This window comes from Dasypus novemcinctus, chromosome 24 (genome assembly GCF_030445035.2).
Source record: "Dasypus novemcinctus isolate mDasNov1 chromosome 24, mDasNov1.1.hap2, whole genome shotgun sequence".
In the NCBI taxonomy this organism is placed as follows: domain Eukaryota; kingdom Metazoa; phylum Chordata; class Mammalia; order Cingulata; family Dasypodidae; genus Dasypus; species Dasypus novemcinctus.
The window spans coordinates 22,532,299-22,558,185 of record NC_080696.1 but is presented as its reverse complement, the minus strand read 5'-3'; the positions used below and the strand labels follow the sequence as shown (position 1 = coordinate 22,558,185).

General features: G+C 43.2%; 1 protein-coding gene and 1 long non-coding RNA gene across 2 annotated transcripts in view; one reads left to right on the top strand and one right to left on the bottom strand.

Moving 5' to 3' along the window:
• The window catches only part of LOC105746766 (uncharacterized), a 44,133-nt gene that overhangs the window by 2,322 nt on the left and 15,924 nt on the right, over nucleotides 1–25,887 (top strand). Inside the window, exon 2 of the long non-coding RNA XR_001119031.3 lies at nucleotides 9,199–9,308. This is a non-coding gene — a long non-coding RNA (uncharacterized lncRNA). The remainder of the gene's footprint in view (nucleotides 1–9,198; nucleotides 9,309–25,887) is intronic.
• LOC131275749 (putative cystatin-9-like protein CST9LP1) lies at nucleotides 18,027–21,061 on the bottom strand. The gene is made up of 3 exons (XM_058286779.2): nucleotides 20,773–21,061; nucleotides 19,086–19,196; nucleotides 18,027–18,334 (listed from the first exon to the last, which is right to left on the bottom strand). Exons 1-3 carry the CDS (start codon nucleotides 21,010–21,012, stop codon nucleotides 18,251–18,253), a joined length of 435 nt encoding a protein of 144 aa, XP_058142762.1. The 5' UTR covers nucleotides 21,013–21,061; the 3' UTR covers nucleotides 18,027–18,250.

Here is a 25,887-nt window from a genome sequence, read left to right as displayed (position 1 = left end):
CCTACCGTCTATGCCTCATTTTCCCATTTCCCACCAGAGATAGGAGGTCCATGCCTTCCCAAAGGCATGTTATTTGGGGGCATGAATTGGGGTCATGGGGTGGAAGTTCTACATTATCTGGAAAGTTCCATTCCCAGGCAGGAAATTATTCTACACTGTCACTACCTCATTATCTCTGCTATGGGTACATTTGGAACTTCACAGCATCTGGACCTGGGCCACAGCCTTGGGGACAGAGCATTAAGGCAGGGCTTGCTGCTGCCCCAGAGAAAGACAGTCAAGCATAAATTCCAGGAGTTATTTTCACTCCTGTGATGATCAAAATATATCCTTGAGTGTCCGCCAGGGAAGGCACAACAAATAGAGGGGAGCAAGAGCACTGAGTCTGCTCCAGAGCAGAGGGTCAGTGTGGGATTTTATATTATACCTAAGGTTATAATCCAATACTGCTTTATTAATTTTTTGGCATAAATTGTTCCAGCTTTGACCATTGGAAGCTCTTTCAGTTTGCTTCATTGTCCCTTTGATGTATCCTCATCATGGTTTCTTCTTTTTTCCCCACTTCCTTATTTGCTGGCACTACAAGATAAACCAAGCTTATATTGTGTTTACCCTGCCCCAGTCCAGAACCAGCTGTTTGTCCATGAAGTATAGTATTAGAAACCAAGATCTGGGCACCAGTTGTGATCACTACTACTGGGTTTGGCATTGATTCTAGCCTCTCTCAACTGACAGCACATAAATATATGTGTGCATTGTAACCCACATATATATACACAGATCTATAAATATCTCTATGTGTAACCATCTGTCCCCTTACCAGTTGACCTCACAATAAAACTCTTTCTTTTTTCAAAATCCCAATGTTATGGTATTGCTTGTTGGACAACAAGTCCTTGCTCAGTAACAATTCCTTCCCTTGTTTATCTGTACCCTCACACTCCAGGAGTAAGAAACCTGGTTTCCACATTCCACCATCCATTTACTTAATTGTTCCATTTCAGTACACAAGTTTTATTGGTTTCAGAATAGTTGACTTATATCCTGATGGGAGGCAACTTTATCAACTAGAATATCATGCTTAGATAAAGCTACTTTTGGTTTTAGTCTTACAGACGCCACTCATTTCCAAATTACTTATGTCAGCACCATTTTCTTCCATCCCTTTCAGTGAGGTTGTTTCATGCATTTTTATAGTACAGTTATATTCTTTTATCACAGTCTGCATTCCACTCTGGGATCCTCTAACCTTCCAAATATCTATTTATTTTATTTGTTTATGTAAGCTTCATTCTTTGTGCTATAAAGTCCTATGGGCTTTGATAAATGCATAGTGTCATGTATCCATCATTACATCATACAGAACAGTTTTACTACCATAAAAATTCCCTGTGCTTTAGCCAGTCAATCCTCCTCCCCCAAATCCCTGACAAGTGATCTGTTTACTGTCTCTATAATTTTATCTATTCCAAAATGTCATATAAATGGAATCATACAGCATGTAGCCTTTTCAGACTGACACTTTTCACTTTGCACAGTGCATTTAACATTTCTCCATGTCTTTTCATGGCTTGATAGCTCATTTCTTTTTTTTTTTTTTTCATTTTTATATTTAATTGATTCAAATGATTAAAACTATTGGAAACTTTTGACAAAAAATAAAGACAATAAAATTTTCACAATAGCTTTACAGAAAACATTGTACAACAGCATTCATCAAAACATGAAAGAATATAGGAATATTCAGAATCTTCAGTGAGAAAGTTAACTGTACAATATTCAAAGTTCTTCAGATAGCTCATTTCTTCTATTGCTGAATAATATTCCATTGTATGGGTGTGCCACAATTTGTTTATCCTTTCACCTATGGAAAGGCATCTTGGTTGCTTCAACTTTTGGCATTAGGAACAATGCCGCATTAAACATTCGTGTGCAGGTTTTAGCATGGATATATAAGTTTTTAACTCCTTTGCTGAGTCATATAGTAAGCCTTTAGCTTTGTAAAGAACTGCCAAACTGTCTTTCAAAATGGCTCTACCATTTTGCATTCCCACATGCAATGAATGATTGTTCTTGTTGTTTTACATCCTTATTAACAATATCATCAGTTATTGAAGTTTACTCCTTTGATAGGTGTGTAGTGGTATCTCATTGTTTTAACTTTCATTTCCCTTTTGTTATATGATGTTGAGCACCTTTTCCAATGCTTATTGGTCATCTGTATATTTTCTTGGTGAGGTGTCTGTTCAGTAATTTTGTTCATTTTTTGAGTTGCTCATCTTCTTGTTTTTAGTTTTAAGAGTTCTTTGTATATTTTGGGTACAAGCCCTTTAATGGGTGGTTTGCAAATATTTTCTCCCAATCTGCATCTTGCCTTTTTATTCTCTTCACATATCTGTCACAGAGCAAAATTCTTAATTTTAATAAAGTCCAACCTACCCATATTTTTCTTTCATGGATTATGCTTTGGGGCTGCATCTACAAACTCATTAACAAACCAAGGTAATGCAGATTTTCTCTGCTTTTCCTTCTAAAAGTTCCTTAATTTCTGTGCCAATTGATACTCCTCATATTTTTTTGTCTCCCCTCATGACTTTGGGTTTCCCTAATACTCCACCTCAGAAAGAATCTGGGTCTTAGAGATCTTTCAGCTGTAAAACTCTAGGGTATTCAAGTTAAGCTAAGTATCATAATACTAGCTGGAGGAACAGCTAGGAAATATTTAATTTCTGTTACTGTTCTCTTCATCTTTGTTTGGTTCCTTTTCATAATACCCATCTCTCTACTGATATTAATTTATTAATTTATCTTTGTCCTGATTTCCTTTATCCCTTGCTCATACCCATTTATGATTAAAAAAAAAAACAAAAACACTCATAGACTATAAATAGAAGGGTTACTTCCTCAACTAAAAATATCTACCAAAAAACCCTCATCCAACAACGTACTTAATGGAGAGAGACTAAACACTTTCCTTCTAAGATGGAGAACAAGGCAAGGTGTTCTCACTCACCACTTCTATTCAACATCACATTAGAAGTCCTACCTAGTTCAATAAGACAAGAAAAAGAGACTAAAATCATATAGATTGGAAAGAAAGTAAACTATCTTTATTCACAGATGGAATTCCATGAATAAGTGAAATTTAGTACAGATATGGAATTCTGGTTCAACATTGAAAAATCAAGTTAGTAAAATCAAGTATGTGAAATGGATGAATAAGAAAAATAATTTGAAATGGTTGCTTCTAGGACTGGGGCAGGAAATAGGAAATATACAAAATAAGCCTGGAGCATCTTGTAGTGCCAGAAAGTAAGAGAGTGCTCAAAAGACACACACACACACACACACGCATGCATGAAGGGGGTGTGTGACACAGGTGTCAACTGAAAGAGCTCCCAATGACCAAAGCTGGAACAATTTGAACAAAAACAAAACAATATTGAATTATAACCTTAAGTACAAAGAATATCCATAATGATATAAATAATTGAAGAAAGAAAGAAAGAAAGAAAGAAAGAAAGAAAGAAAGAAAGAAAGAAAGAAAGAAAGAAAGAAAGAAAGAAAGAAAGAAAGAAAGAAAGAAAGAAAGAAAGAAAGAAAGAAAGAAAGAAAGAAAGAAAAAGGTAAATCTCCCATGCAGAAAAACTCCACAGAATTTATTTTGATATCCACATTCAAAGATATGGAACATTGTTGCCAAAATCATAGTTCACTACCTGATGCACATGGTACTCAATATACTGACACCATTGCTTCAGAGAGAGAAAGCGCTCTAGTACAAGATCAATTGTCATTAGAGAAAGAGCCCCTGGGCTCAAATCTGTCTCCCCAGGTCTAAGGAGTTTAAGATGTTTATGGATTCAACCAAGGGAAAGTGGAGTTGTTACTTTTACAATAACAAGTATAAACAAATATAGTATCATGTAAAGGAATGGAGCTAAGATAAAATAACCATTACAATAACAAGTATTAACACTATAGTCAGTGGTTACAACATAACACTCTTGAAAACATGGGCTGCATAAAATGACTTCCTTCCCAAGTGTACTGTGTGGAAAGCAGGAAAAAGATTAACTTTATACTGGAGAAACCTGACAAAAACTGCCTTGATCAGGTGGTTTTATCAAGGTTTTCAAGATCATATTGACCTTAATAAGGTTAAGTCACGTTGACATATGTACCCTACAAGTGATGTGATGAGAAGAGCACTTTATCTCTGTGGTCCTCCTCCCCCAAACCTTGGCCCCAGTCTAATCATGAGGAAAGCAGACAAATACCAACTGAGGGAAATTCGACAAAACTTGATCACTACTCCTCAAAAACAAGTTATCAAACCAAGGATGGCCCAAGAAACTGTCATATCCCAGAGACGCCTAAGTAGACATGAAGACTAAAAGTAACATTTTATTCTGGATGGGATCCTGGCACAGAAAAACAAAACAAAACAAAACAAAAACACATTAGGGTTAAAACTACGGAAATCTGAATAAAGTACTGACTTTGGTTAATAACAATATATCAGTATTTGTTCATTAATTGTGAGAAATACACCATACCAATTAAAGATAGAGGAAACTGGATATGGAATATATGAGAACTCTGTTTTTCTGTAAATCTAAAACTATTTCAAATCAAAAGTTTATTTTAAAAATCAGTTTACTATATTTGTATGTGTCTCTCTCTAAGATCTCTATTCTGTTCCATTGATCTATGTGTCTCTTCTTTCACCAATATTGGACTGTCTTAATTACTGCATGTTTATAGCATGAAGGTAAATACAAATTAAAGGATTTAATTCTCCCTTTTGAACATAAGTAAAGATACTTCCTACTCCCTTTCATTTCTCTTTTCATTTACTTCAGAAAATGTGTAAGTTCCATTTCTTTGTCCTTTTAAAAGGTTTGTAAATTTATAATGTAGAAGATTGAATGAATCTCTTGCAAATTTCACCAGACAAGGTCTCCATTTCTCCATGATGTAATCAAAGAAGATATAGCTCCTACCTTCCAGTTTCCTGGGGAAAGTTTAGGATAACTTCAAGGGTGAGGGGACCTAGACCCAAATTGTAAATCTACCTCTGAAATATCTTAAGAATGTGTATGTAATGGGTTGTTTCCCATTAACCACATAAAAAAGGGCGAGCTCTCTTTCTGTCTTTGCAATCTTTCTGCAGAGTGCCTGCGATGTATCACATTCTCTTCTACATTTGTGGAGAAGTTTCCTGTTTTGGAAGAAGACTTAGTTTTTATTTATATTTTCCCAACAATAGGCAAGTCTTGAAGTTGGTGGTATGAGTCTTCCAAGGGTTCTTCTTTGGTATCGTGTTGCAAATTCTAAATCCTTCACATTTCCATATAAAATTTAGATGTGGCTTCTAAAAATATACCATTTAGCTTGATAGGATTTTGATTAGGATCTAAAATTATTTATCAAGTTGAGAAGAACTGGCATAGTAACAATATTGACTCTTCTGATATTTGTTAGATTTATACCTAAGTACTTCATTTGTTCATTGCTGGTATATTGGAAAGCAATTGACTTTTGTATATTTACCATGTATCCTGCAACTTTGCTATACTCTTTATCTCCAGGTTTGTTATTTTTAAGATTCTTTGGGGATTTCTAGACAATCATGTCATCTGTGAATAAGGGGAGTTTTATTTTTTCACTCCCAATCTGTATACCTTTATTTTTTCTTCTTTTATTATACTAGCGAGGACATCCAGTATGATGTAGAAATGAATGATGATAGGACATCCTAGCCTTGTTCATGAAAGTTTTTCTTATTCAGTCTGTTAATATGTTGAACTACATTGATTTACAAATATTGAACCAGCTTTGCTTTCCTGGAATGAACCCCACTTAGTTGTGATACATTACTATTAGCAAACACTCTGGGTTCTGGGTTCTGGTTTCTAGACTCTTGGTTATGTTGCATAAAGGAATTTAAGGACACACCATAGGATAGACAAGGGCATAAAGACTTTATTGAGAAATGAGAGAGAGAAAAGAAAAAAAGTACACAGCCCCAGACCTGGGTACAGGTGTGCTACAGGGTGAGACATGGGTGGGGCCCCAGGTTAGGCCTTTTTAAAACCTTTCTTTCTCCCCTTTCCTAATGTTGGTTAGGGGCCCCAGCTCTTTGCTGTTTTGATTGGCTGACTTATGATCCCCACCTGTTGGCTTTCTGGGGATGAATGATGAGGCCTATTGTTTAGAGTTGTCTGAAACCAATGGAGATGCATGTTTGGAGTTATCTGGGGCTTCCTCTTGACCCTGGAAAGAGTTTCAAATGAGATCTTCTGGCCAGGGTCTCAGCAGGATCCATCCACTATTGTTCTTAGTAACAGCCTTCCCTGAGGGGGTTTCCAGGCAGGGTTTCATGGCCATGTTCTCATTCAGGTCCCAGCTGTGACTCTTCTTCCTTTTTCCCTATACTAAGCTGCCTAAACTACTTAATCCATTTTCTAAGTAACTAATGGACATGCCTGTGAGATAAAAGAATGGCTTTCTTAAGTACTGTCTTTATTTTGCTTGCCATATGCTTGTCTTGTTGTTGTCTATACTGTCTGTGAGTTTGTCTAGGGCAGTGCCTCTCCTCCCTCTCCCAGCTGTCCTAGGCATAACCACCACCATGGGAACTGGGATTAGCAGTTTATAACAAGCCCAGCAGCTCTACCACAATCTCTCCTTAGAGTCTAGAAGTCTTAGAAGCCATTAGACAACAAATAGACTCCCTTTCTGCTGTGGTTCTGCAAAATCATAAAGCCCTAGACATGCTAACAGTGGCACAGGAAGGAATCTGCCTGTTCTTCAAGGAGGAATGCTGTTTCTATGTAATTATTCAGAGTAGTCCTAGATGACATTTGAAACCTACAAGATCAATCCCATCAATTTCTGGTGGATGCAACCTCTGGGGGCACCTGGCCTTTCTCACTCTTGTGGTCCAGTATGTCATGGCTGCCCCTCTTTTGGGGACTGCTTACCACCGTCTTCTTTATCCTTTTAGTAGGACCATGTACCTTCAAAATTCTAAGTTTATTTCTTACAGAATCAATGCCTTCCAGAAGAAGGTATTAGTCATATGGGGATTTCATCTAGATCCAACCATAGTGCCAGACTAGCCTTCCCTCAACTTCAATCGAATAGCCAGAGATTTTCACACCCTGTCAGGCAAGGACTACTGCCCCTAACCAGCAGGAAGCAGCTATAGAAGAATTACCATCACCCTTCAGTTTCCCCTTAACAATAAGGGTGTAAACTCTCTGGGGGTTGGGGGCGGGGGGTGTGTTGAGGCAGGTTAGTATAGGGAAAGAGGGAAGACTGAATCATAGCTGGGACATGGCAGAGAAAATGGCTGTGACCCCCCCTCCTGGAAACCCCTTGAGAGAAGTCTGCTACTAAGAACAAAGGCAGAAAGACCCTGCTGAGACCCTAACCACAAGGCCCCATTAGGAAGCCCTGGATAACTTCAAACAGGCCTCCCCAATGGTCCTGGAAAACTCCAAACCAAAGACCTCATCATTGGTCCCCTGAGAGCTAACAAATGGGGACGGAAAGGCAACCAATCAGAACAGCAAACATCTGTGGCCCCTCCCCAACATTATTAGGAAAAGGGAGAAGGAAAGGTCTTAAAAAGGCCTAATCTGTGTCCCCACATGTGTGTCTCTCCCTATAGCACACCCACACCCAGATCTGGGGTTGTGTACTTTTTTCTTTTCTCTCATTTCTCAATAAACTCTGTACTCCTTTGCCTAGCCTATGCATTGTATCAACTAAAGGGGTGCTGATACAAAATACCAGAAATCTGTTAACTTTTATAAATGGGTATTTATTTGAAATAGAAGCTTACAGTTAACAGACCATAAAGTATAGGTTACTTCCCTCACCAAAGTCTGTTGTCACGTGTCAGAGCAAGATGGCTGCCGACACCTGCAGGGTTCAGGTTTCCTCCTCTTAAGGATCCATGGGCCCAGCTTCTTCCAATATCAGCTGTAGGCTGGGATAAGTCTCATCTCTCTCCTGGGGCTCATTTCCCTCCAGACTCAGCTGCTCTGCTCACTGTACAATGCCAGTTGTAGGCTATCAGGTGAATGGCTCATTTCTCTTCCCAGGGTCTCTGCTGTGTCTAACGGAACTTTCTCTCTTTCCTCACATATCTGCTTCTCCATGTATTTACTTCCCAGGCTCCAGGATCAAAATTCCAACCTCCCTCCTCTGCAGTGCAGTTTCTCTGTGAGTCCCACCCACCAAGGGAGTAGGGACTCAACATCCTACTGATGAGGCCCAATTAACACTTTAATCATTATTTAATCAAGTAAAAGTGAAACCTCTGAATCCAATCCAATCTAATATGCCCAGAGGGAGAGACCAGTTCACAAACACAATCCAATATCTATTTTTGGAATTCATAAATAATATCAAACTGCTACAGGCATGTTCTTAAATTCCTTTATGTGACATAGCCAAGAACCTAGAACCCAGAAATCATAGCATTCCATTAACATTATCACTTTTATATATTGATGGATTGGATTTGCTAATATTTTATTAAGGATTTTTGTGTTCATGAGAGATACTGGTCTGTAATTTTCTTTTTTTATAATAACTTTATCTGATTTTAATAGAATGAGTTGGGAAATTTTCTCTCTGCTTCTATTTTGTGGAATAGACTGTAGATAATTGGTGTTGTTTCTTCCTTAATTGTTTGGAGAACTCACCAGTGAAACCATGTGGGCCTTGTTCTTCCTTTTCTGAAATCTGGCTACAAGGTGGGATGTGTTTAACAGTGGTTTTTTTTGTTTTGTTTTGTTTTGTTTTTTGATCAATAGGTACAAGAGATTAACATTTCTCTAATGTGTGCATGTGTGTTGTGCCTTCCCTTCTTAACTATAGGGCTTTCCTGAGTACTGGTCCTCAGAGAGAGTCCCTGACCTGCAGTTCTTTTGGCTATAATCCTTTGTTTTTCTACTGGAGCCTTGATGGTGTGGCAGAAGGGTAAGGAGGAACAGTGTTCTATAATATGCTTATCAAGCCTCAATGTTTTAGAAAGTCTGTGTCTCAGGGTTGTGACTTTCACAAATATTTGTGTTCCTCCAGTGGTATAACCCCCACCCCCACTTCCTACTTCACTCCATGGTTGCAGAGTTCCTGAAATGCTGTTACCTGTTGACTTTGAGATATTTTCCCACTTAGGTGAGCCTTAAAGCCTGGGGAAGGCGGGAATGGAAGTATTTCACTTTCATCGTTCCTCACCCTCCAGTAAGGTTTCAGAACTCAACTCTGGTGAAGTCCTCCACTGGAAAGTAAGTCTTCTCTATGGATTAAGACTCTGGGGTGTTTCACAAAGGTTACTTTTGCCCTCCCCCTTCCAGAATCAGGAGGAAAGTTCACCTTAAGAACCTAGCGGGATTCCTGGAGGGAAAGCCCATGAAAGTATGTGGGCCCCCATAAGACCCCAGAGTTTCTCACTCTCTCTCTAGTCTATACTCAGCCTCCAGCAATTGGTTAAAGTTACATTTGAGTGTTCCTACCAGTTTTTGCCTCCAAAAGCCCTGGAATCTCAGTTTACTGATAGAACCTAGAAGAGTCTTTGGTTTTCATTTTGTCCAGCTTTTTCTCGTTGTAAGGATAGGAGACACGATTTCCAGGAGCTGCAAATGAAAGTCTGTGCCAATGCCTTCCCAGGTTAAAACCTGGTTAAATTGGCAATGGCTTGCCCAGTCTTCATAACCCACCTCTATGCTTGAAGAGTGATGGAGAATCAGCAATGCAGCTAATGGGGAAGACAGGACCATAGCATTCCCATCCTGTTGTACTTTTCACTAAGTGATGCTCCCCAGCACCCCCTACCTTGAGTTCTGGGAGAGAATGAGGTTTACTGGACAGCTGGTGGGGGGGGAGGGGTAGGGGAGACAGGCTTGAGGGAATCTGGAGCCAGTTGCAATCCAGCTGAGCTGCAGAACCTCCCTGTCCACAGCTTCCCAGTCTGGGATGTGCAGGCAAGTGCCTGGCCTTGGGGCCTGGCTGGGATTGTGTAAACTCCCTCCAAAGGTATTCAGAGGAAGAGTGTGGTACTTTAAGGCTTTTATGGACCCCAGTAAAGATTATGTCCTTTGGGTCAATTCAAACCTATCCTGGATGGGGCCTTTTGATTGAAGTACTTCAGTACTGTGTGACCCAGGGCAGGTCTGAATCCTCTTACTGGAGTCCTTTATAAATGGGATGAATATAGAGAGACAGACACAGAGAGACAACCCCAGAAGCTGTGAGAGAAAGTCCCGAAAGTCAGAAGCTGAAATCAAAGGAACACAGAAGCACAGAGAAAAAGCCACTACAGCAGAGACAGAAAGCCACAAAAACAAGGAGCAAAGTCAGTGGAACCTGGGAGAAAGGAAACTAGAAGCTAAAGCAATGATGTCTGAAAGAGAAGGGAGGGACAAGCAGATGCCTCCATGTGCTAGTCTTCAGGAAAAAATCATTGCCTGATACCTTGATTTGACATTTTTCTCAGCCTCAGAATTATAAGTTTAAAAGTTAATATAGGGAAGCAGACTTAGCCCAGTGGTTAGGGCATCCATCTACCACATGGGAGGTCTGCGGTTCAAACCCCGGGCCTCCTTGACCTGTGTAGAGCTGGCCCATGCGCAGTGCTGATGCGCACAAGGAGTTATGTGCCACGCAGGGGTGTTCCCCGAGTAGGGGAGTCCCACGCACAAGGAGTGCACCCCATAAGGAGAGCCGCCTAGCGCGAAAGAAAGTTCAGCCTGCCTGAGAATGGCACCGCCCACACAGAGAGCTGACACAAGATGACTGCAACAAAAAGAAACAGATTCCCGTGCCACTGACAACAACAGAAGCGGACAAAAACAAGAGCGTGCAGCAAATGGACACAGAGAGCAGAAGGGCGGGGGGGGGGGGGGAAGGAGGGAGAGAAATAAATAAAATCTTTAAATAAAAAAAAAGTTAATATATCCCCATTGTAAAAGCCAGTTCTGGTATATTGCCTTGGCAGCCTTAACAAACTAAACCAAGGGGTAACCTCTTGCAATTAGAGGAGGGAACTTGGAGAAAGAAGCAGAGACAAAGTTAGACAAAGAGAAAAGCCCCTCCTGAGGGTTGCCTCTACCTGCTCCTTGATCGTGGGTTGCCTCTAGTGGCCATCACAGCTCACAACCACAATCCCTGCCTGGAGAGTCGGGCTCTAGAAAACATAGTTTCACGGCCTCCAATTCCAGCAGCAAATGGGGTTCTGGAATGACTACATAACATACTCTTTCCAGAAAAGACTCTCTCCAGAAATACACCTTCAGCCTTTTGTGCAGCTACTTATAAATTTAGAAAGCAGCAAATCCCACGGAAGGCTTGTTAACACTCTCCTTCTACATTCTGACCCAGCAGGTCTGAGTTGGGGCCAGAGCATCTGCATTGCTAACTGGCTCCCAGAGGGATGCTCCTGGCCAGTGAACTACACTTTGAGTAGAGCAGCATTAGGGTAACTCCCTGGAGAGGATATGAGTCAAAATACAACTGCAAAGTAGCTCTACGTCATAGACATGGGGAGGGGACTCTGAAAATGGCTTTAGCAGGACACAGTGGATAAGGGAAAGGCTTAGAACAATAGGCTGGGTGATTTTTTAAAAATGGAGAGGTTCTCAGACCCACAGCCAGCAATAGCCTGGACTAGCACCCATGGAGAATGTCTTAGTTTACCAGAAGTTGCCTATGCAAAAATATTGGGAATGGGTTGGCTTCTATAAAGGGGATTTATTTGGGTTAAACCTTACAGTTCTAAGGCTGTGAAAATGTCCAAATCAAGGCATCATCAGAGATGTTTTCTCACCAAGGATTGTTACTGGCCGATCCTGGCACCCTGCCACATGGTGAGGCAAGATGGCAGGTCTTCTGGTCTCTCTCTACTTTCTCTTGGAGCTCAAATGTGGGCGTGCTCCAGGAACTTTGCGTATAAGGTAACGGTAATCAGATCAGGCATATATCCCTGGGCCTCAACTTCTTGAGCATCTTAGGGCTTCTCTATCTTTTCTGCAGCTGTAAGTGAACCTGGAGTCCTCTTTCTCCACATAGTCACATGGCCACATGGCGGGATCAAAACGGCAGAGCTCTTTTTTCTGTGTCTCTTTCTCTCTGTGTGTTTTTGCTCTCAGTTCTCAGTTTATATAAGACCCAGTGAAGCATGGAGCCTAACTGACATAATCCAATCAAAAGCCCTAAAATGATGTAATCAAAGGCTTTTAATTGAATTTAATGAAAAGGCCCCATTTACACCATGTTTATAGGCACAGTTATGGGTTAGCTTAAGAACATAACTTTCTGGGGTCCACAAAAGAAGAACCAGAACATTCCACCCTTTGGGCCTCCAAAATACATGTTCTTTCCATATGGAAAATACATTTACTAAATCACAGTATTTCAAAAGCCTTAAATCACTTCAGTAACAATGCTAAGGCATGCAGTCTGTCTTAGAGCAAAGTTCCCCTCTGGCTATAGACCGTGAAATGTACAAAACAAGTTATCTACTTCCAATATACAAAGGATAGACAGTCGTAGGATAAACATCTGTATTACCATAGGGAAAAATTGAACAGAGAAACAGAGAAGGCTGTGTCTTAGTTGGCCAGTGCTTCAGTGACAAATACTAGTGGACTTAAAAAGAAGAATTTTTGGCTCAAGTGTTGGAAGTCCAAAATCAAGGTCCAGGCAATCCAGAATCTGTAGTGTTCGGGTGGAGGCTCAAGCTCTGCTTCTGTCACATGACCATCTGTCTCAACTGTCCTCACCTGTGGCTTCTACTTTCATGTCCAAATTTCCTTTGTTCATAAGGACTCCGGTCATATGGAGTAAGGCCTACCCTGATTCAACTGGCCCTCATCTCAATAGAGTTGAAGATCTTTTTCACAAATGGGTTCTCACCCACTGGACAAGGGAGGAAGACTTGAACATGCCTTTATGGGGGATATGATTCCATCCCCAACAGGTTGCTTTCAACCTGACAGTCATCACCTCCACTGCTCAGTTTCCCTCAAAGCCCATGGCCACTGAAATGCATTCTTATATTTAGCCAATGTTCAAATGTTAATTTTTAGGGTTTTTTCCCCTAATTTTTAGCTATTATGAGCAATGTCATAATGAATATTCTTCTTTATATCTATTTGTGGGTATATCTGATTACTGTTACCTTATACGCAAAGTTCCCAAAAGTGAAATTACACTTTCAATACTTTGTAACTCCTTAAGGATGTGTAATATACACTACTAAACTGTACTCCAGGATTGATCTTTACTATTCGGTTTTCCATTTCTGGTTTCCTGGTGATTTTCTGTCTACCTTGGAAGATCTAGAATTTAAGCTATTAGTCCACCCTCTAATAAGCCCAAGGTCCACTCCCCCTGCTTGTCAGCCCTACCATGCACCAGCCCCCACCCTCATCCTGAATGACCCCTCCAAACGAGAAAGGCAGTACTGGGTGACTGGTTGCTTGATCCTAATTCTCCCTCGATCTGATCTGACAGCCTTTGCATCTCACAGAACTTCAGCCATCCTTTATGCTGCCTAACAGTGCTTCCATTTTGTTGTTATGAAGGCATTTTTATTTTTTTCTTTATTCTGACTGAATAAAAATTTCAGCAGAAAGAGGAGGGCCACAACTGTACTCATTCTTTCACTGTGAGCCTGAAACCCCACTCATTTTGCAGGACTCCAGAAAAAGATCTACATATCTCTCCCCAACTCTCCACACTGCAGGTTTTTGTTCTGGGACTATGTGAGAGTAACAAAGAAAATTGATCAGGGTAAAGACCCCACTAGCTCAGATGTGGTTCCTGTGTATATTCCAGTACATCCTCTACTCTCTGCTCCCCCCACCCTGGCTTCAGTCCCATCAGCTCTTTGTCCATTCCCAGGGGAGAGGCCCTTGGAATCTGCTGTGACCTCCCCAGCTTCTCCAAGTCCTGGTCTCTTGGTGTTCAAGTCCTGTCTCACTCTGTACATCACTTTAAGTAAATATGATATGAATAGGGCGTAAGAGTATCACTGTGGAAGGGAAAAGGTTTTCTGGTGGATGTGTGGGAGTGCTGTATATAATATATATACATTGCTGTGGTCTAGGACTCCTGTGATGAAAAGCTGAATAATTAGGGGGGGGGGGGGGGAAGAAAAAGATAGGATGTGGAATTTTTTCAAGTCAACATTCTTTATCTAAGTTCTTTATCTAACTTTATCCAAGTTCTTTATCTATCCTTTAAGCTCATCGCTATATGCCATTCCCTAGTAAGGGACCATGAAATTATATTGGGCTTCAAATTTCGGGGAGTTCTGGATCACAGAGTGTTTCAACAATGGCAATGGAGGGATACTGGTATGGGGTACCAATGACAGGTGATATATGGCTGACAGGGAGCTGTACAGAACATATGTCCAGGGTGCATGGTAATGTTTGCATATACTCATAGTGGCAACAATTAAAAACCACAGTAGGGGGGGTACTGGGTTCCTGGCCAGTGGTGCTCTGTCGTGGTCCCTAGGGGAGCAGCGACAGTCTCCCAGGTACAGTGGCGGGGACCGGGAGGGAGTGAGGGTTCAACAGTGAGCCCCTGATGCTAATGACTATGCTTCTGAGCTGATAAACCCAAAATAAGAACAAGGCCTAGAACAACTTTGTGCCTGGGAATTTCCTCCTGTCAGCCTTCATGTTACTCAAATGTGGCCAGTCTCGAAGCCAAACTCAGCATGTAAATGCAATGCCTTCCCCCCAGCGTGGGACATGACACCTGGGGATGAGCCTCCCTGGCAACGAGGGACCACTATCAACTACCAACTGATGATGCAACTGGAAAATGACCTTATACGGAAGGTTCAATGCGGATCAGCAGAATATCCATGTCTACATAAAATACCATGACTTTAAAATGCTGTTTGACCTAAAGTAAGGGGGAAATGGAAAGGAGAAATGAGTTTATATGGCTACGAGTTTCTAAAAAAGAGTCTGGAGGCTGACAGAAGGTTTGCCCTCATGCACAACTGAGCAGAGTCAGAGAGACAGATAAAGCAGATACAACCCCCAGATATCGGTTCCTTCGAGGGCTAAAGAGACCCATGGGAGTTATGGTCATGGCCGATGGGGTTAACTACCAGGTCAGATGGCCCCTTTTTGGAACTGGTGTTTATGTGTGATGAATCTGGACTCAGATGGGATCTTCCTTCATAAGACTTTCATGCTAATGTGCGGGAGGTGCAGTTAACGTTGGGGTTTAAGATATATTTAGGGGATTTGAATCTCTGGACTGACAATGTGATAGCCAGGTCCTGAGCCTCAACAGACTCCAGCACCTACAATCTGATTTATTGGACTTACCACACTCAGCTAAGATGGAGTTGAAGAAGGACAACCACCACACCATGGAGCCTAGAGCGATTATAACTGAAAGTGGGAGGATTGCATCCAGCATCCATGTGGAATCTGAGCCTCCTCTTGACATAGAGGTGCAATGGACACAACCAATCCAATGTCCACATAGAAGAGGTGGCATTGGATTGGGAAAAGTGGACATGGTGGCTGATGGGTATGGGGAAAGGCAGGAAGAGATGAGAGGTGGAGGCTTTGGGACATGGAGCTGCCCTGGATGGTGCTTCAGAGGCAATCACCGGACATTGTAAATCCTCACAGGGCCCACTGGATGGAATGGAGGAGAGTATGGGCCATGATGTGGACCATTGACTATGAGGTGCAGAGGTGCCCAAAGATGTACTTACCAAATCCAATGGATGTGTCATGATGATGGGAACGAGTGTTGCTGGGGGGGGGGGGGGGGGGGGGAGAGGTGGGGTGGGGGGTGGGGTTGAATGGGACCTCACATATATATTTTTAATGTAATATTATTACAAAGTCAATAAAAAAAAAAAAAAAAAGAGACCCACGGGAGTTATGGTCATGGCCGATGGGGTTAACTACCAGGTCAGATGGCCCCTCTTTGGAAATGGTGTTTATGTGTGATGAATCTGGACTCAGATGGGATCTCCCTTCATAAGACTTTCATGCCAATGTGCTGGAGGTGCAGTTAATGTTGGGGTTTAAGATATATTTAGGGGATTTGAATCTCTGGGCTGACAATGTGATAGCCAGATCCTGAGCCTCAACAGACTCCAGCACCTACAATCTGATTTATTGGACTTACCACACTCAGCTAAGATGGAGTTGAAGAAGGACAACCACCACACCATGGAGCCTAGAGTGATTACAACAGAAAATGGGAGGATTGCATCCAGCATCCAGGTGGAATCTGACCCTCCTCTTGATATTGAGGTGCAATGGACACAACCAATCCAATGTCCACATAGAAGAGGTGGCATGGGAATGGGAAAAGTGGACATAGTGGACGAAGGGTATGGGGAAAGGCAGGAAGAGATGAGAGGTGGAGGCGTCTTTGGGACATGGAGCGGCCCTGGATGGTACTTCAGAGGCAATCACCGGACATTGTAAATCCTCACAGGGCCCACTGGATGGAATGGAGGAGAGTATGGGCTATGATGTGAACCTATGTATATGAGGTGCAGAGGTGCCCAAAGATGTACTTACAAAATCCAATGGATGTGTCATGATGATGGGAACGAGTGTTGTTGGGGGGGGGGGAGAGGGGGGGTGGGGGGATGGGGTTGAATGGGACCTCACATATATATTTTTAATGTAATATTATTACAAAGTCAATAAAAAATTAAAAAAATTTAAAAAATAAAATAAAATAAAAAAAAGTCCTGTCTCAGCTGTGTCTCCAGGACTGCATCTGGCCCTAGCATCCCTGGGAACCAAGAGGAAAGTGTCTGTATGCACCTCAGGCAGATGGGTGGAGGTCCATAATGCAGAATACAGAGCCTGCATGGAGGGCATTTTATAATTAAAAAAAGAGATGTCCTTCCACCTCCACATTTGAATCCCAGCTGCAAGGTCTCCCAAGCAGACATTGTCACTCCACATGAACAGCCAGAAGAAGGCTGAAGAGCTAGGAAGGCACAGAATCCTGATATAGACTCCCAGTTCTGGGGAATGACTCAAGTCCCAGCACTGCCCCTCAGCATTTGGCCCCTGTCCTCATCTGGGGCTGAGGCCCAGCGATGCTGCTGACCATGGATTCCAATACACTCCTGCCCCTGCTCCTCCATCACACTTGCCCATGGGACCCATTCACCTCCTTAATAAACCTGATTCTTTAACACCCAGATTCTGGAAGAGGGAAAAAGACCCGGTGGGTTCCCAGGAACCAGGCACAGATGGGCAAGACAGGAGGGGTCTTCCTATGGGAACAGGCCCCTCAACACAGATCCCTCCCAGCCCATGAAGCCTGGGCACTCATCACTTGTCACACAATGCTCAGGACCTTGGGACGCTGTGGGGACCATGCAAGACTCAGACATCATGGGAAAGACACTCTGAGCATGAAGGACAACTGAGAAACATGCACTTGTGTGGTCTAAGGAGCAGGATGAATGCATCCATGCCTGGGGCCAGGTTGGGGACACTGGGCTTGTTGGCTTCTCTCTTCCATGCCCCAATGCAGAGGGCTTGGCTCACATGGGACACTGGCCCCCATCTCCCTCCTGGCTGATCCTGCAGGAGATCATCTGCAAGAAGAATTACCTAGGAAATGGTGGTGGGGTGGAGCAACTAGGGTGGACCTCTTTGGAAAAAACATGTTGAAATCACGGTGAGTAAAGGGGCCTCCTCTTAACTTGTTCTTCTGCTTGAGCCATGTCCAGGCAATGACCCAAAGTGGAAGTAGACAAGAGAGGGGGTAGGAGGGTCTTATTTATTCACATGTGGGAACAAAGCCAAGGCAGGGCCTTATGGGACCCCAAGATCAAAAGGGGAGAAAGAGCAAACTGTGTCCAGCCTCAGCAGATGCACTTTAAGGAACCTCCATTCCCACCACCCCAGGCCCCACAGCATGGCCTCGCTAAGCCTCCCTCCACCCACTGCCCTTCCCATCTCTCCAGAAACCACCACACACAAGACTTCTGAGAATGCTGCTGTTTAATGACCTATTCTACACGATCAAACTGGAGAAGTGAAGAACTCATTTTACAAGATCCAAACTGGTACCTGTATGGCCCCAGTTAGAAACCAAAGAAACAAGCAGAACAGAGAGCCCCAAACCCTTAGCCAAGTAGAGAGAAGCGCTGGTTCTGAGGAAAGTAGTAGATCACGGGCCAGGCCTGTAGAGCGTTCACTAGTCAGGATTAACTGTCCACACAGGTGCTGTTCAGGAGATGGAACACCGTTTCCCAGGGCTGCGGATGGATGGCAAAAAAGCAGCTGATGGTCTGAGGGAGAAATGAAACAAGCAAGCACATGATGGAGGAGGCTTGGAAAGCTGGTGGCATGAGCATAAACAAATGGCTGCCCCTGCATCCACAAGGGCATAGCCTGTTGCCAGGACAAGCTCCTCGAGGTGCAGCCCCTGCCCTGAGCCCTGGATGCTCCTGAGCTGCAGCCTGATGGGGACCCTCTCCTGGCCTGTGGCCTCTAAGGGAATCCCCAGGTTGCCCTGGGTAGTCCATGGTCCCAGCAATGTGCTGAATCACAGAGGGGCCGGTCCCAGCACCAGGCTCAGTTTGTCCTTGTGCCAGAGGTTCCCAACTCCAGTTCTGGCAGCTCAGCAGGGACCAGTGTGGGGGACTGGGAGGGAGAGGCATGGCACCCTCTCCAGAAACTGGGAGCCTCCTTAGCCTCCATGCCCCATGGGCCGTGGGTCAATGCCAGGGCACAGCCTGTGATGGATCTTCTTGGGCTCCTTCCCTTCTTGGGAAGGGAGTCAGAGACGAAGACCAGAGAGTGGGGACATCAGGAACTCAGGACCCAAGGGCACCCAGAGCAGTGTGGACCTCCATGTGGCCAGGGGTCGAGACAGCCTTTCTAGGGAAAGCTGTGCCAAGTCAGGGACTTTGGGACCAACCAGGGCCTGCCAGGGAACACCCAGCCTTGCCTGCTCAGGTTGGGAAGATGCCTATAAATTTGCCCCATGAGGCATCTGCAGCTTAATAAAAACAACTGGAGGTTAGTTTAGAGTCTTACATGGCTCCCTGGTGGGGGTTGAAAGGCACAGTTTTGGATGTCGTCCTCGAATTTTCTACACATAGTCCGGCTTAGCTCCAGCTCCAAGGCGATTATCAGTCTGGAACCATCCTATGGACCAGTTGTACATCCATACATCAGCCTGGAGACACCCCCTTTAGCATTTAGTGGCTGCTAGTGTCAGTGTGTTACGTGCAAGGAGGGGCCCACCCCTTCCACCCAAAAGGCCTGGCCTTTGGCTCCCTGGATGTCAAACACAGGGTGGGGTGCATCTGGTTTGGGGAGTTGTAAACAAAGAAGTAGATGGGGCACGATGGCAGCCTCCAGGGAAGACAGTCACACACACAAGTGATTCATGGCATCCATCTTCTCCCTCGTGCCCATGGTACAAGTTCCCCTTTCCCGTTATCAAGTGAAGCTTTAGTCGCATTCTCAGAGGACAGCAGCTGCTACTGGTGCCCCCTTGCCTGGTAGGGGCTGGCTCTGCCAGACTTCACCCAAGAGAGAAATGTCTATAGCATTGCCAAACCTTCCACCTGGACCTAAGGCAGGAAATATGTCATACCTGGGGCACACGTGCATATGTGCTCATACACCTTTGGAAAGGGTTTCAAGAAATGTTTTTCCCTATGACAAAACAGGCTGAAATTCTCTTGACTTTCCTTCTCCATTCCATCCCATGCCATTCTATTCCATGATCTCCCACCCACTTGTCTGCAATTCAGCAACTGCACAATGGGCTGCAGGCCAAGCTAGAAAACCAGGCCGCAGAGCCATCCAGTAATACTGAGAACCAGAACTGGAGTCTGCAAAGGCTCCAGGAGCCCTCCAGACCATGCAGGCTTTGGCACAGAAGATAAGAAGGGTTTCTCTAGGAGGACAATTTCCTGGCTAATGCCTGAGGCCCAGGTGAAGGCTGCATTCCTGCAGAATTCTGCAGTGATTCTCTGAAGGACAGAGATCTGCAGAAGAGTGTAAATTAGCCTTCAGCTCACTGAGGAAACCGAAGGCAGAGATCACTGCCAGGGTTCCTAGCAAGTGGGGATTGGTGACTCCACCTCAAGAGCCACAGGGAATCCTTGTCAGTCCTTGAATCCTCAGGTGCGCTCCCTTTGTCCCTCCTTCCTTCTCTCCCTCTCTCCCTCACTCTTTCCCCCTCCCCCCTTCTCTCACTTCCTCTCCCTCCCTTGTTTTCTCTCTCCCTCCTTCTCTCCTCCCTCCCTCCTCTCCCTCCTCTCTTTCCCTCTCTCCTCTTCCTTCCTCCCTCCTTCTCTTTCTTTCCCTCCCTTCTTTATTCCTTTTCTCTCTCTGTTGCTCTGTCTTTCTAATTATATCATTTTATTTCCTTTAAATATTTTTTCAATCTATGACTGTGGATTTTTTCTCTCAAGCTTTTTACCTTACTCACCATTGTCATTTACTTAATATTCAGTATTTTGAAGTCATTCTTCAATTAATGTCATTAAACTGATGGAGACTGAAAAATATATCTTGCATGTGAATAAAACATAAACAGAATATTGAAAAATCTTCAAAGATCAATCTTTTACAAATATCGAAAAGAATTGAATTAAATTGCAAATTCACTTCAAATAGTGAACCAAGATGCCTTGGTAATACCTGTCCCCCACCCATTGATGTCAGAGCAGATCTGGGCACATGGAGCAGGAATCAACCTGTGACCTACCTTTTCTTTCCAGTACTTTAGGATTCGCACCAACCTGTAGGCATAGGGGTCCTTGCTGTGAAGATTGAAGATGTACTGGGCAAACTCCACTGTGGCTGGTAAATAATAGTGAATTTCTAGCTCTTCATTATGCTTGATTTCCTCTAGGGTGCGCTGGGCATATGTCCCTAGGAGCTGGAGCCCCAGGAGAAGTGGCAGAAGCCCCCAGGGCAGAATCCGCACCAACTGCCCGCTGGGCATGGCTGAACTGCCCGACAGCCTTGGTCTTAGCACCAGTTCCCACAGGTGCGTTCCCAGGCAGACGTCCGTCACTTGACTTCATATCCTCCAGCACAAGCTCCTCCCTCCAGGGCCTTCCTAAATGTGACCCCACCTCCTATATGCAAAGCTGTTTAAAGTCCCCTGCTGTCCAGGAGGAAGGGAAGAAGCATTAATAGGAGGGAGGGGCATCTGGAGACCTGATCCAGCTACAGGGCACACACCCCCACCCCAGTGCACCAATGGACTTGGGGGAGTTAAACTTGCATCAGATGACACCCAAGACTCAGATGCTAAGACAAGGACACAAAGCAAGAGGATCAGGTGGAAGGTGAACCTGGGAGCACCAGCAGGGAGAGGAGCAGCAAGCTGATCAAGAGGCAAAGCCAAAGGGGTTTAGCTGCCAAGGCCTACAGGCAACCAGGTGGCTGGGAAATGGTCCTAACATCTCCCTGTGATGGGTGTGGGCTGAGACTTCTCCAAGCTTTCCTTCCTAGCACTTCAGACTGGCAACAACAACAAAGCATCTTGGCACCAGAAAACTGGAGAAAAGATAAGAGGCAGGTGGGCACCTCTGTGCCCCCTGCAGATCAAGAGGCCATATGACCCACATGCCAAGGGGAAGTCAGGGACCCTGACACAGAGTGGCAAAATGATGCCATATGCTCAGTGACCTGATTGCTTCCATCCAGTGCACGGGGACATCAGGTGCAGCCTGTGCTTTAGACGAGAGAGTGAGGGAGGCCATGACAGTTGGCCTCATCCAGGCTCATGAAACACCCATATACCCCTGCCTGCCCCTCTTTCCAGGCCTGTGGGACACAGGGAGAACCCAGTGGGGATTTTGAATCTACAGAGGTGAGGAAAGGACCCAGGGCCTCCAAGTGGCTCCTGCAGCCAGGCCTCTCCACCCTCTGGCTGGCCCTCTCTACCCTGGGCTGTGATTGGGAAACGACACTTCATAGTTTAAGGCCACTGAGACCTGGGGGTTCATTTCCAGAAGCTGGTTGGCCCCCATAAACTACCCTGAGTTCTTCTGGCAACGCAGGGCACCTGACCTGGGATACCCAAGTGCCACCCAGCTCATTTGCTTCCCTGCCATCTGTGCCTCAGTTTCCCACTTCCCACTCGAGATAGGAGGTCCATGTCTTCCCAAAGGCATGTTGTTTTGGGGCATGAATTGAGGTTATGGGGTGGAAGTTCTGTGTTAGCTGGAAAGTTCCATGCCCAGGCAAGGAATTATTCTACACTGTCACTACTTCATTATCTCTGCTACGGGTACATTTGGAACTTGCACATTTGTAACTTCACAGCATCTGGACCTGGGCCACAGCCTTGGAGACAGAGCGTTAAGGCAGGGCTTGTTGCAGTCACAGAGAATGACAGCCAAGCATAAATTCCAGGAGTTATTTTCACTCCTGTGATGATCAAAATGTACCCTGAGTGTCTGCAAGGGAGATCATAGCAGATACAGGGGGGCAAGAGCACAGAGCCTGCTCCAGAGAAGGGGATCAGGGCAGAGGGATACCCAGCCCCTCCCCCCTCTCACGCTCCCTTCTTGGTCACCCTGATGCATTCTCCTCACTTCACGTGGAGCAAGCCCATCCTCCTGCACCTTAGGGTATGGTCTCCCCTTGACACTCATTTTGAGTCATTTCTGTCCTTAACTATAGAAGTATCAGGTGCAAAGAGCAGGTTTCTCCCTCAAGTTAAGACAGGGATGGTTAAACTCACCCCTTTCTAACAAGAATACCATAAGTACAGAAATCAGTAGCTCACATTAAAAGGCCTTTATTGGGAAGTGGATGTGACTCAAGCAATTAGGCTCCTGTCTACCACATAGGAGGTCCAGGGATCAATGCCCAGGGTCTCCTGGTGAAGGCAAGCTGGCCCATGTGGTGAGGTGACCCATGTGGAGTGCTGGCCCGTGCAGAGTGCTGGTCTGTGTGGAGTACGCACAGGAATGCTGCCCCACGCAGGAGTGCTGCCCCACACAGTAGTGCTGCCCCACACAGGGGTGCTGACCCACACGGAGAGCTGGTACAGCAAGATGACACAACAAAAAGAGACACAGAGGAGGAATAATTAGAGGTGCAGCAGACCAGGGACTTGAGGTGGCGCAAGAGAATGATTACCTCTCTCCCACTCCATAAGGTCCCAGGCTTGGTTCCCAGAACCACCCAATGAGAATATAAGCAGACACAGAAGAACACACAACAAATGGACACAGAGAGCAGACAGTGGCAGGGGGAGTGATGTGTAAATAATTAAATAAATAAATTTTTAAAAAATAAAATAAAAGGCCTTTATTTATTGCTTTTCACTTGGATGCTTTTGCTAATATCCATAGTCAAATGACAACTAAAGAGATGTTCTTACAGCAGTAGGAATGTAGCCCATGGTTGGAGCTAATGCTGAAAGCAATAAAGAGACAAGTGATACGACAGAAAGACAATCCATCGCAAAGTCATAATAGTCACGAGCCTGCACACAGATAACAGTATAACAGAACAATTGATATTTAAGGAAAAAAAGCAATTCCATGATCACATTGGGAGCTTCTAAAACAAACAGAGAAGCTGGTATCAAGCAGGCTAAGCATTATAAAGTATACAGTTAAGTTGAAAAATTAGTCTACTTCAATGGTTTTCTGTAAATCCCTTTACCCAAATATAGAATAAATTTTTTAAAGCAGGGGCTCTTTACCAGGGGCCCATGGACCCCTAAAGATTTTAGGGGATCTGTGAGCTTGAATTGAAAAAAATCAACTTATTATCTTTGTTTTCTCTGAACTCTAACTGAAATCTAAAATTTCCTTCACTTATGAATGTATGCAATAAATTACAGTAGTATTCATTTCATTACAGTTGTTGCATATCTCGAAAAATCACTTATGCTCATCCATACATCAAAATTATGGTAGTTGTCAGACCAGATGCTAGTTGAGTGTCATAAAATTATCTGCTGCTACATCCTGAGAAGGGGTCTGTGGTTCTCAGACTGGCAAAAGGGTCTATGGAACAAAAATGGTTAAGAACCCCTATTTTAAAGAATGATCTGGTAATAATGAAATTAAAGTGCCAAAAAATGACAAAGATATTAGCAACCCAACAATACAGCTAATTGTAGTTCTTGGTGATAATGTAATCAAAGTAGTAGTAAAAAAGTTAGTAGTAAATTACCATTAAATTAGTAAAAAATTGACAGCAAAAAATAGTAACATTTTAAATATTTTATCCAGAAATTTTTGGTTTATTTTAGGAGGGTCCTTCAGGATATCTCTTCTGCCATATTTTTGGGACTAGAAGTCAATCTATCCCCCTTGGTCTTAGATGAAAATACCCAATTACATTGTTAGTCTCTAAGTATGGATGGATTTTTCCACAACTAGATTATTTGAAAGGAATAGCTCACATTTTAAGATTCTTTAAAATTCTCTGAAAAGTCTAGCAAAAAGTTTTGCATGTGAAAAGTGCTTAGTAGATTTGAATGTGTCGTTGAGGCAGGTACCATATTCTCTTTAGGTTGGTATGTGGGTCCCTCTAAAACGTGAACATGTACAGCCATGACAATGAAGTTCTATTTGAGTGGAAAAGATGTGTTACTTTCGTATTGAATATGAAATTTAAAAAAAAATAGTAACACAAATCGCTAATAAATTATTAGTAAAAACAATTGTAAATTTATGTGTAATTAAAATTAAAATAAGTAAATAATCACTATTTTATACCAAAATAGTAAAAATACAACTATAGCATGTTGTTATATAAGTTAATACCCTACCCTCAAAGAACTCACTAGTTATATTTTTTAAACAGATATAATACATTTTAAAATTTGTAAATTAGAGCAAATGTAGTATTACCAGGAAATGTACTCATCAATGCATTTATTAAAACGCAAGAGATGATAAAGAACATAATCTTAAATAAAGTAAAAAGGTAAAATTCACGATAAAACATCAAAATTTTAAAAGAAGAAAATGTAAAGTAGTGAATTAAAACAAATATCAAGGGAAAAGACTAGCAGAAGCAGGCAAACATTTAGCAAGAATTATCAGGAAAACCAGAGAGATGGGAAAGGGAGAGAAGGAAAATGCATGCTTTCTTTCTCTCTCCTGCACATGTAACTTGAAGTTACATGAAATACAAAATGCAAAAGTATTTCAAGTCAGGGAACATGTAAGAGGGAATCACCTCAGATTCCAAAATAAGCACCATTGGAAGAGAAATATCAAGGAGAGCTGCCTACCTGTGCTGGATTAAATGGGTGACTACTAAACCTATGTTGTGTTAAGCAACTGAGATTCAGGGGGCTATTTCTTCCTGCAGCATTTTTTATCCTGTTCTGACTAATACAAATATCTTACCAGAATTGGACAAACTTTCGGAAAAGGATCAAGTTCTAATATATACTTGTGAAAAAATACATACTCATTAAAATCTAAATATTCTAACAGCCTTTAAATAACTTGAATCTATGACCTACAATTCTTCCTGCCCCTCCCTTAAAACAAAATCAATGCCTTCCTAAGAGTCCTGGGCAGGAATATTTCTGTGGAAATCCTTGGAAGGACACTTTCAAAGCAGCCAAACCCTCAACACCTTGTAGAAAGCTTCCACAATGTTCAGAGTAATTAAGGGCCTTGGTCCTCTAGTTAGTTATCCAGAAAGAGCTATCAGTGAAAATTAATTTGCACTCAGAGATTGGAGAGGTGCATAAACAAGCTCACACTGATTTCAGTTTTTGGGTGGCAGATTGTCCCTCTTAGTAGATGAATTAGGCAGCAAGTGCCAATGCTATAAACAAGAATTACACTCTCACCATCAACCCCCAAAGAACACACAAAAATCAAAA

Excerpts from the sequence above, each read along its gene's own strand:
- LOC131275749 (XM_058286779.2), bottom strand. The coding sequence starts at position 21,012 with ATGCCCAGCGGGCAGTTGGTGCGGATTCTGCCCTGGGGGCTTCTGCCA. Across the intron at positions 19,197-20,772 it reads TAAAGTACTGGAAAGAAAAG|GATGGTTCCAGACTGATAAT; the intron begins GTAGGTCACAGG and ends ACTGGTCCATAG. Across the intron at positions 18,335-19,085 it reads AACCCCCACCAGGGAGCCAT|ACCATCAGCTGCTTTTTTGC; the intron begins GTAAGACTCTAA and ends TTTCTCCCTCAG.